General features: G+C 44.6%; 1 protein-coding gene across 1 annotated transcript in view; it reads right to left on the reverse strand.

Annotated features, from left to right (window-relative positions):
* Positions 1 to 11,514, reverse strand: part of PPIC (peptidylprolyl isomerase C) — a 47,421-nt gene extending 35,907 nt beyond the window's left edge. The window contains exon 1 of the mRNA XM_030193542.1: positions 11,337 to 11,514. Coding sequence (XP_030049402.1) covers positions 11,337 to 11,459 — 123 coding nt within the window. The 5' untranslated portion in view covers positions 11,460 to 11,514. The remainder of the gene's footprint in view (positions 1 to 11,336) is intronic.
* Between the last annotated feature and the right edge of the window lie 437 nt (positions 11,515 to 11,951).

The raw sequence follows: 11,951 nt of genomic DNA on the forward strand, positions 1-11,951 counted from the left end.
TATGCTACCAGTGATTGTTTGTCATCAAACTAATTATAAGGATTTTTGCACATTTTTAAAACTTGGTTATTCCAAAAGTTTTTGTTGTGATGAAATTGGTTTTAAGTTTTTGTGCCCTGTTCTTCTTTTGAGAGCCACACTGAACTAATTTCAGGTAGGTGTGGGCTATTAGTGTTTATTGTAATGTAATAAAGAAATGCCCAAGATCAACTTGTATATACTGCCTCCACCAGTCTATGAAAATTGAAAAAAAAAATTCTCCATTAAACTTATAAATCTAGCCTAGTGCCTTTCAACCAGGACATACCTTGTTAGGTTTTCAAGATATGCCCAAGATCAATTTGTACAGAATGGAGGTCGCACATGCAAATTTATTCATGCATATTCATTGTGGATATCCTGAAAACCTGACTGGCTGGGTTGTGACCCCTGAGGTTTGATAAGGACTGGACTGGGTTCTTAAGTTTAACTGACCCCCCCCCCCCCCCCCCCCCCCCCACACACACACACCAAATTATGGGCTTTTGAACTACAGCCATAAAAGTTCTAGACCAAAATGTTATTGCAGTTGCTAATTTTTATATAGTTATACTTATCCTGCAAATATGGTTGATTTGGATTGAATGGTTTAAGAGATGTGTATACCGCCAGAAAGTAAACATATAAGCAATCTTTCAAGAAAAATGGTGCTAATTTAGAAAAACCCATCCAAAATAAAAACACGATAACAACCTAGAAATAATATAAAACGAGGGAAATAAATCAAGAAACAAGCTGAAAAAAAATCTCATTAATGACATCTGCTAATCTGTCAAATCCATGGTACGTGGAGTATGCAAGCATACAAGCTATAAGGACTGAAGTAACAAATTACAGTCTTTAGTAATAGGATGTGATACATATACAGTGGGGGAAATAAGTATTTGATCCCTTGCTGATTTTGTAAGTTTGCCCACTGACAAAGACATGAGCAGCCCATAATTGAAGGGTAGGTTATTGGTAACAGTGAGAGATAGCACATCACAAATTAAATCCGGAAAATCACATTGTGGAAAGTATATGAATTTATTTGCATTCTGCAGAGGGAAATAAGTATTTGATCCCCCACCAACCAGTAAGAGATCTGGCCCCTACAGACCAGGTAGATGCTCCAAATCAACTCGTTACCTGCATGACAGACAGCTGTCGGCAATGGTCACCTGTATGAAAGACACCTGTCCACAGACTCAGTGAATCAGTCAGACTCTAACCTCTACAAAATGGCCAAGAGCAAGGAGCTGTCTAAGGATGTCAGGGACAAGATCATACACCTGCACAAGGCTGGAATGGGCTACAAAACCATCAGTAAGACGCTGGGCGAGAAGGAGACAACTGTTGGTGCCATAGTAAGAAAATGGAAGAAGTACAAAATGACTGTCAATCGACAAAGATCTGGGGCTCCACGCAAAATCTCACCTCGTGGGGTATCCTTGATCATGAGGAAGGTTAGAAATCAGCCTACAACTACAAGGGGGGAACTTGTCAATGATCTCAAGGCAGCTGGGACCACTGTCACCACGAAAACCATTGGTAACACATTACGACATAACGGATTGCAATCCTGCAGTGCCCGCAAGGTCCCCCTGCTCCGGAAGGCACATGTGACGGCCCGTCTGAAGTTTGCCAGTGAACACCTGGATGATGCCGAGAGTGATTGGGAGAAGGTGCTGTGGTCAGATGAGACAAAAATTGAGCTCTTTGGCATGAACTCAACTCGCCGTGTTTGGAGGAAGAGAAATGCTGCCTATGACCCAAAGAACACCGTCCCCACTGTCAAGCATGGAGGTGGAAATGTTATGTTTTGGGGGTGTTTCTCTGCTAAGGGCACAGGACTACTTCACCGCATCAATGGGAGAATGGATGGGGCCATGTACCGTACAATTCTGAGTGACAACCTCCTTCCCTCCGCCAGGGCCTTAAAAATGGGTCGTGGCTGGGTCTTCCAGCACGACAATGACCCAAAACATACAGCCAAGGCAACAAAGGAGTGGCTCAGGAAGAAGCACATTAGGGTCATGGAGTGGCCTAGCCAGTCACCAGACCTTAATCCCATTGAAAACTTATGGAGGGAGCTGAAGCTGCGAGTTGCCAAGCGACAGCCCAGAACTCTTAATGATTTAGAGATGATCTGCAAAGAGGAGTGGACCAAAATTCTTCCTGACATGTGTGCAAACCTCATCATCAACTACAGAAGACGTCTGACCGCTGTGCTTGCCAACAAGGGTTTTGCCACCAAGTATTAGGTCTTGTTTGCCAGAGGGATTAAATACTTATTTCCCTCTGCAGAATGCAAATAAATTCATATACTTTCCACAATGTGATTTTCCGGATTTAATTTGTGATGTGCTATCTCTCACTGTTACCAATAACCTACCCTTCAATTATGGGCTGCTCATGTCTTTGTCAGTGGGCAAACTTACAAAATCAGCAAGGGATCAAATACTTATTTCCCCCACTGTATGTCATGAACATTTTTAAAAAAACTTATAACTATGGCAGCAATCGCCCAATCTCAAATCATTTAACCTTCATCCAAAAAAAGGTAATCGCCTACAATTTGATGACTTTCATTTTTAAGAACTCAAAACTGTAGCTATGTAGCACAGGTCTCTCAGCTAACACCTCTGAAAAGAAACTCCATCTCTTCAGCATTAGATGCTGGTCAATCTGAATAATGAAAGAAATAAATACAAATACACACATCCCCTCCCTAAAGATCTCAGTCTACTTCCCATGGGACAAGTCTACATCTCTACTAATTGGCAGCCTCCATATAGAAGCCACAACATGAACTAGCCGAGAGAGTGACCTACCTTCTCACCTTTAGTAATGACCTTCTAGTGCAAGGTCAAGCCAGCTGTCAGAGAAGCTTGTTTGCTGCTGACCGGACTGTACCCCCACTGGGGATATGATGAGGCCTTAAGTTTCACCGTTATCAATCTGGCACATTTCACAAGCACAAAACTCATTATTTAAATACAAATCAACTTCATGCTGACTTTTAAGTGATGTTCTACAGACAATGATGTTAGTATCACTTTGAACAAATCCATCACATGAACAATTTCATTTTACACTAGTTTCTATGTTTGGGTCCGTGCGTTAATATGAAAAATTCTCTCCACCTGGATTCCAGCTTGGAGTTGTCACATGCTAACCACTCCTTACTGTATGTACATGAAATATGATTGGAGGCCAAAAGGTGTAGCTGGCACACACACTAAGTCAATGCCTATTTTACAAAGACTACAAGGCACCTGTGTGTTATAACAGTCTCACAAAAGCTTCAATAAACATGAGTACAACACACCACAGACATTTACACCTGCTCAGAAGTTGGTGTAAACATAAGCACATATGTGCTTCACAACACCGTTCATGCTCCAAATCTCTCCCCTAAATATGCCTACACCTGGGTCACATAAAAATTGATGCAAGTATTCTCTGTGCCTACTTTATACCCATGTAACTTCCTGTGGTAATAAAGTTATGGCTATTCTGTGTGCATTCACGTTCAGCACAGCAAAAACTGCATAAAGCAAATGGCTGTTCCAGAAAAGCATAATTTCCAGAGCATTCCTCACCACTGGATGGATGTGTCCTGCTTAGCACAGCAACCCATTCCCTCCCACTGCCAAAGTAGTGTCTGGAGGACTCAGTGGGGTATCAAAGGAAAAGGTAAAACACAAGTGTTACAGCGCTTCCCAAGACTGACTAGAACACCCATCACAAACCAAGATTCAGGTATTTAAAATATGAAAACCACTTCACTCTGCAGGTTTTATTGTCTTTTAGGGCACTGGACTGATAACCAGGAAAGCCTAGTTCAAATCCTGCTACTGCTCATTGTGATTTTGGGCAAGTCACTTAACCCTTCAATGCTTCAGGTACAAATCTAGGGGCCTTTTACTAAACCTAAGCGTGTGCTCAAAGCTAGAGAAATGCACACGCTAATTCTGTTAGTGTGCCTTAAGCATTAATAAAAGGTCTCCTTAGATTGTAAGAAAGGACAGGGCAATTTCTAATTCACTTTGAGCTACTACTGAAAAAGGTGAGAGCCAAATCCAAATAAATAAACTTGAAGATGGATATCTTGCATTTTGGCAGAAACTTAAAACTTGCCTGTTTCAGATGACATTTCTAGAGTCTTAATTATTTGAGGATTCTGAGGCAGAGTTTTGTTTGTTCCTTTCTGTCTATTTATATTTTATTTGTATGTTTTGTAAACCCCACAGAACTAACATTGGGAGTGGTCGTGCATCAAGCAGTTCTCCACCTGCCTCAACTTCAACTGCTCTGCAGGGCCCCTGGGACTGATCAGCATCGGACCCAACACCAAGAAGGTGTAGGGATTTGACATCCTCATCAGCACTAAGGAGCATCGATGACTGGCACTGGGCGAAAGCCAAGAAGCACTGGCATCGGTCCCCCTTGATGCATGATGGCAGGAGCACCAGGGCCCCGAGGGATCAGGTCCCTGAGAAGTGTCAGCACTGGGAAGATCGCTCTTCCTCCATTGTGGAGGTGCCGACATGTGGGCCTTCATGCAGCCAGGACCAGGCACCCGCACCAACCCCGATGGTTCAGCAGGCTGCTTCTCAACCAATGCCCCAGCCTTTTCCAATGGCGGCCCTCCATGAGTACATCCAGGCCACGCTCCATGAGCATTTGGCGGGGCACCTGTAGCAGAGTGCATCAGCGTCTGGGGTGTTTGTACCAGCCATGCTTCTTCCTACTGCCTCGCAAGGCCCTCAGCCTATGGTGAGGCCTCTGACCCCAGTGCTACATGTGGTGCTGGCGTCAACAGCCGCTTGTGCTGGCACCCCCTTGACGTCAGTGGAGGAAGCTTTGTCGAAGTCGCAGTTGGAGCCTGCACCTCGATGACCCTCCAGACAAGGATGTAGTTTCTCTATCTCGAGGCTGGCTCATCTCAGCCCTCCCGTGAAGAGCTCTTTGGCGATACCGATAAGGAACACTCATAGACGTCTGATGAGGACCCTAGGTGCTTCTCAGAGGAGTCCTATGGTATGTCATCAGACCTCTCCTCTCCAGAGGAAAGGAGGAAATCTCCACCCAAGTGCCTTTCCTTCCCAGGTTTTGTCAAGGAAATGGCAGTTGCCATTCCAATTTGTTTGGAGATGGAAGACAAGCCCAGGGCTGAGATGTCTGATGTCCTGGATTACGACTCTCCTCCTACAGAGGCTGTGACGGTCCTGCTTCACTGGATCCTGAAAGATGCTCAGGTGAAGAACCTGAAGGTCCCCTCTTTCGGTCCCAGTCCTGCCCAAAAAGATTGATACCATGTATCAGATCCAGAGTTCCCCAGGTTTTGACAGGCCTCAGTTGCCTCATCATTCCCTGGTGGTGGAGTCCACACTCAAGAAAGCCAGGAGTTCCAGGGACTATGCTTCGGCACCCCTGGGCAGAGAAGCTTGAACCCTGGATTCTTTTGGGTGGAAGATGTATCAGGCCTCTATGCTCATCTCCCGCATACAGTCTTACCAGCTCTACACGAGCCTTTACTTGCAGAACTTGGTGCACAGTATTGTCTGATTTAGCAGACTCTCTCCCACCAGAGCAGCCTGAATCTCCTCACCAGCTGGTTAAGCGGTAGAAGGCGTGTCATAAGTTCTTGGCCAGAGCGCTTACAATACTTTTGATGTGGCATCCCATATCTTTGCACAGAGTATAGCGATGAACAGACTCTCATGGCTGCATGTCTCTTTGGACCCTGCAGTCCAACAGAGATTGGTGGATGCCATATGCTGGGGGGGGGGGGGTAACCTTTTTGGAAAGAAGGTGGAGGAGGTTGCTGATCTCATCAAGAAACACACTGACACCATTGATACTCTCTCCCGAGTGCCTTCTGCACTTTCCTCCTTATCCAGGAGGTTTTTCGGCAAGTTGAAAAAGGGGTCCCTACTACTCACAGAGGTGTAGATGTGTTCCTTCTCATTAGCCTCAGCAGGCTCAGACCCAGCGGGCTCATTCTCATCAACAGCATACACCCAATGCCCAGCCGTTTCCCCAGTAAGAAAAGGGAATGAGTTTTTGACTGGCTCCAGCAAAGCATAGCCACAAAGTAACTGTCCTGAATGACCTACTGGTAAGAGGGAGACTCGTTTTTTTCCAAGAAAGATGGCCCCCTTGTAACCTCTGACCGGTGGGTTCTTCAAATAGTCCATATCTATTACGCTTTGCATTGGCGCCAGAGTCCACCAAATTGCCTACCGAGAGCATCTCACTTCAGCTCTCATTACAAGGAGGTACTTGCAGAGAAACTCTTCCCTTCTAAAGGCTCATGCGGTCGAGCCCGTTCCACCAGGGGAAGGGAAAGGATTTTATTCTAGGTACTTCTTGTGCCAAAGAAAACAGGGGGGATGCGTCCCATCCTAGACATAGTGGCCCTGAACAAATTCCTGGTCAAAGAAAAGTTCAGGATGTTTTCCCTGGGCACCCTTCTCCCAATGATTCAGGAGCATGATTGGCTATGCTCTGACTTAAAAGGATGCCTACACTCATGTCCCGATACTTCCTGTGGCCTGGAAGTACCTCAGATTTCAGGTGGGAACACGTCACTTCCAGTACTGCGTGTTGTGGTTTGGCCTCGCATCAGCTCCCAGAATTTTCACCAAGTTAGTGGTAGTTGCAGCATCACTATGCAGTCTGGGAATCCATGTGTTTCTCTACCTGGATGACTGGCTGGTAAAGAGCACGTCGAAGGACAGTGTTCAGAATTCTATGTAGAGAACTAATTGGGTGCTGGAGCTGCTAGGGTTCGTTTTAAACTACACCAAGTCCCATCTGCTCCCGGTTCAGCAACTGGAGTTCACTGTAGCCCTGCTAGACTCACAGCAGGCATGAGAGTGCATGCTCTTGTCACAATCACCACTTGGGTTCAGGCCAGCCAGCAGGTCACTGCTCGGCAGATGCTGAGGTTGCAAGACCACATGGCCTACATGATGCATGTCACACCCATGGCATGTCGTCACATGAGAACTGCCCAGTGGACTCAAGCCTCCAGGAACCTAGTAGATGTCATCTGAGTGACCCTGGAGTTGGTCCAGTCCCTCCTCTGGTGTCAATTCGAACCAATTTGACTATGGGATTTCCATTCCAAATTGCTCACCCCCAGAAGGTGCTAATGACGGATGCATTCCACCTGGGGTGGGGAGCTCATGTGCATGGGCTTCACACCCAAGGTACTTGGTCATCTCAGAAATCAGATCAGCCTCCTGGAGATACTGCCAATCTGGAATGCTCTAAAAGCCATCGGCTGTTCAACCAAATTATACTCATTCAAATGACAATCAGGTTATGATATACTACACCACCAAGCAGGGGAGGTACCGGATCATATCCTCTGTGTCAGGAGGCCATCCAGATGTGGCACTGGGCTTTCAGAACAGGATAGTTCTCCATGCCACATACCTTGCGGGCAAATCCAACACCCTGTCCAACAGACTGAGAAGGTCGTGCAACCACAAGTGGTCACCCAATGTGAGTTTTACCAGCGAGATCTTCCAAGAATAGAGCACCCTCTTGGTAGATCTCCTTAAGTACATAAGCATTGCCATACTAGGGCAGACTGAAGATCCATCAGGCCCAGTATCTGTTTTCAACAGTGGCCAATCCAGGTCGCAGGATAACTTCAGATCCTCCAAAGAACCTTGAAGATTGGAGTGGTTTCCAACTCATCACGCAGAATTAGGGATCTCTTCTGTATCCCAGCCTCCAGTCCCTCACAGCCTGGATATTGAGATCTTAGAATTTGCTTCCTTGCATCTTCCAGAGGATGTCTCTAAGGTCTTGCTGGCTTCTGGGAAAGATTCCACTAAGAGGTATTACTCTTTCAAATAGAGGTTTGCCATCTGGTGTGAGGGCAGGGCCCTAGATCCTATTTCTTGCCCTACACAGACCCTGCTTAAATACCTTCTACACCTTTCCGAGTCTGGTCTTATGACCAACTCTAAGGGTTCACCTCAGTGCAATCAGTGCTTACCATCAGCATGCAGAAGGTAAGCCCATCTCAGGACAGCCTCTAGTTGTTTGTTTCACGAGAGGTTTGCTTTTGACAAAGCCCGCTATCAAACCATCACATGTGTTATGAGACCTCAACATTGTCCTTGCTCGGCTGATGAAAGCTCCTTTTGAGCTGCTGAATTCCTGTCTTCTGAAGTACTTGAACTGGAAGGTCATATTTTTGGTGGCTGTTACTTCAGCTCGTAGGGTCAGCGACTTGTTCTTGTTTTTGGTGAGCCTGGTAGTTAAGGATTCCCACTGTGAGAATATGGCTTGCTTGTCCACGGAGAAAGCAGGGATTACCTGTAACAGATATTCTCCAAGGGCAGCAGACCATTCATTCTCATATACCCTCCCACCTCCCCTTGAAGTTGTCTCCAGTCCTGATAGCTATACTATTGTACTGCTGATCTCATGCTCTCGTGGCCTCATGCTCTTGTGGCAGACGGGAAGGCACTTGCACATGCACATGCACGGTGGGGATGCTGTCGCGTGTCTTTAAAACTGCATTATGCTTTTTAAGCATTCAGTGCTGGCTGACATGGATGACATCACCCACATGTGAGAACGAATGGTCGCCTGTCCTCAGAGAATACCTACTATAGGTAAGTGTCCCTGCTTTATGGATTTGCATGATATAAATTTTTGAAATGAATGAATATATAAAAACTGATTTACACATATAAACAACATACAACCATCTAAACTTCAGGAAATCACTAAAAACCTACCTATTCAAAAAAAAAAAAAAAGCATACCTTACTGACATAACCTAAAAGCCTGAACCATGCTACACAACTAACTAAAGCTAGAATTGGACTCAACTCAATTCCTCCTAGCTACGATTCTCAAATATGTCTGTAACACAAGTATCTTATTCTACCATAATACCACTTTGTATTTGTTCTTTACCGGCTTGGCATACGCCTACGGTATTATGTAAGCCACATTGAGCCTGCAATTAGGTGGGAAAATGTGGGATACAAAAGTAATAAATAAATAAATGAGCATCCATGGGTAAGTGGCAAGTTTAGAAAAGCAGCTGTTTACACATGTACAGCTACACACAGCATGTACAGATTTTAAGTGGGGGTGCTGTGGGTGGACTTTTAAGATACGTATTTCTCATTTTACAAGGGGATCACGCATAAGTGTGAGCTAACTGCTCAATTGCACCTTGGGTTTTGAGGAGTGAGTAGGGGGGCACTGTGCGTACCCTCTGACCTTAAAACATTAAAAAAAAAGGTTCTTGCAAGTTCCAGTGCTTACATACCTAAGCTGTAAAACTGATACATGCATATAAGTACAAGTATTTATAAGTATTAGCACCCTGAGTGGAGTTGCTCTTTTTTATTTTTTTAATGTCTGCTCCCATCCTATGTGTTGGCAGATACACATGTACATCTGCATGTTCTTCAGAAACTGCAAAAGGTTCCACCCTCAGTGAGACTTTTGTAAAATACACAGGAACTTGTGAACAACCTGATAAGGACATTCATTTTCTGTCTTAAGACATCCTATGTGAAATGAGGCTTCATATAATGCAAATTATTTGTGATAGCATAGTACTATATTATCTGTTTCAACTGTATGTCAGGTTAAGAGCTGACAAAAGGTGCCCCCTATTCTCTGCTGTAGAATATATTCTTCATGTATGATGCTGCTTTTCAGCTGCTCCTGACTTAAGCAAATAAGCCCCCACAGAGGGTTCCTGCACATGACCCCCACAAGCCACCCCTTCTATATAAGGTAAAACAATCACGCTGTCTAGTCTACCATTATCACCCACCAGAGCTCAATACTCAACTTTTTTTTTGTATTCCCTGTATCATCAGTAAGCAACTGATGTGAGCTACTAACTATCCTTTTTCCTGTATATCTTAATAAATTACCCCACTTTTTCAGTCTCCAACCATTTTTTTTTTTTGCATGGGCATAGAGTCTACCTGTCAGTGGTTTTGCAATCACATGTACCTCTCCAGGGGCTTAAGGCTTACTGTTTGTACCCATCACAAACTGGCATTGACACTAAATATGGATAGCAGCAAGAATTAGGGATGTGCATTCGTTTTAAACATTTCCTATGATGTTTTCTTCCTAAAATGACAGGGGGGAAAAAAAACCCAAAATTTTTGGTTGTTTTTTTTTCATGTGTCAAAAGGGTGCCATCTTCTGAAAAGGTGCACACTTTGCAAAGAGGGTGTGCTCTTTGCTAACTGTCCACTGTGTTCCCATAACAAAAAAACAAAACAAAAACTTCAAAATGGCACAAGCAGTGATACAAAATGTAAATTACCTAGCTGCACATCCATAGCAAGAACATGAGTACTATACCTCACTCTAGGCCAGGTAGCACCGTGGCAATAAGGCCATTTATAGTCATGCAGCCTTCCTTCTTATCAGTTTAAACAGGGGTTCTGGATCCCCTTTTTCACTTTTGTACACACCATGCATATCCCCGCTTGCCATGAAAGAAGCTCAGAGCATTTCATTTGTATTTATACCTGCCTATTAAAACATTTCTAGGCAGTTGACAAACACTGCCCATCATACAACTTCTTGAAAGACAGCCCCCCCCCCCCAAAAAAAAAAAAAAAAAGAAAAAAAATTCACAAAATTTAAATTCAAAGAAAAGATGCACAAGAGACGGTACTGAAATTTTGGAGAGGGAGAAACAGTAAAACTCAGATTATCTGCAACTATTAAAGTTTCAAACTATGGACCGATACAGGCTTATAAAAGAGTATTAAGACAAGTTAGGGAATAATCGGTTTTAATAACTCACTGGTAACTTTCTACCACTTAGAGCACTCTATAAAGAAAGTATCCTTTTTCATTTCCGGTTCCGCAGGGATCATCACAGTCAGGCAGAGCAGAGCCACTCAGGACTGGGAGCTGATCAAGCACAGACACCGCTTGCTGTAGCTCGAAAAGAGCATCTCAGCTGCATCTTTTATTTAAAATGCCTTTCCCCTGACGTGGCAGTACCCTCCAGGTCCAAAATTGACCCGAGCTCAGCCTCTATTCGACTCTCAGCTTTGCATTTGGATTATTTAGGGTTTCATGTAAGAAAGTTTGCCCTCTCCACGATAGTCCGTCCGTCCACTTACGTTTGCAGCTGGGGATTAAGGAAAGAGAATTCGATCGTCCCCTCTAAAACCCTCAGACCCCCCCCCCCCCCCCCCCCCCACGCACGTACACACGGTAGTTTCCTATAGTCATCATCCCCTCATTTTTATTTTTTTTTTGTTTTCAAAGTCCACTTTAAACGTCACCTTGTCTGTCACGGTGGGTCCCCTCTTCTTCAAGCCCTGCGCTCCGATGGGATGCAGGACAAAGGAGAAGAAAAGTAAAAGCAAAAACCGCAGCACAAGCCCTGTATCATTTTCACCCTTCATTTCCCACAGACCAGAGCACCACCACACTAGGGTGATCCTACGAAGCGCGAGCCACGTGAATCTACCCCTTTGCGCATGCGCCCGCCGCCTCCCTTATTTACCCTCTGGTCAGGGAACTCTTGACGTATGTGGTGCGAGCTGGAGGGGGAGCCTGGCGCGAGGAGTGGAGGTGAGGAAGAAGGAGGAGCATAGCGCAAATCAAGGAGGTTTAATCCAAGGAGTTGAAGGCAACAGGAGTCGTAGTGAACCTACCCAGTCAGTTGAAGCCAGTAGGCGGAGCTTGCCGTGGTGGTTTTAGTACACCCAAAACTATAAAACGGTATTGAAAGCAATAGCAAAAGATTATTTAGAAATAAGTGACTGCCTATGCGTGGTACATCTGTAAAAAGTCAAAAGCTGTTCCAGTGGGAGGACAAAATATTTTTTTTACTTGACAGCTTTTTAATTTATTTCAAAGCTTCCCATATCTAGATATAAATATCATGAAATAAA

Source organism: Microcaecilia unicolor, chromosome 2, assembly GCF_901765095.1.
Source record: "Microcaecilia unicolor chromosome 2, aMicUni1.1, whole genome shotgun sequence".
Taxonomy (NCBI): Eukaryota; Metazoa; Chordata; class Amphibia; order Gymnophiona; family Siphonopidae; genus Microcaecilia; species Microcaecilia unicolor.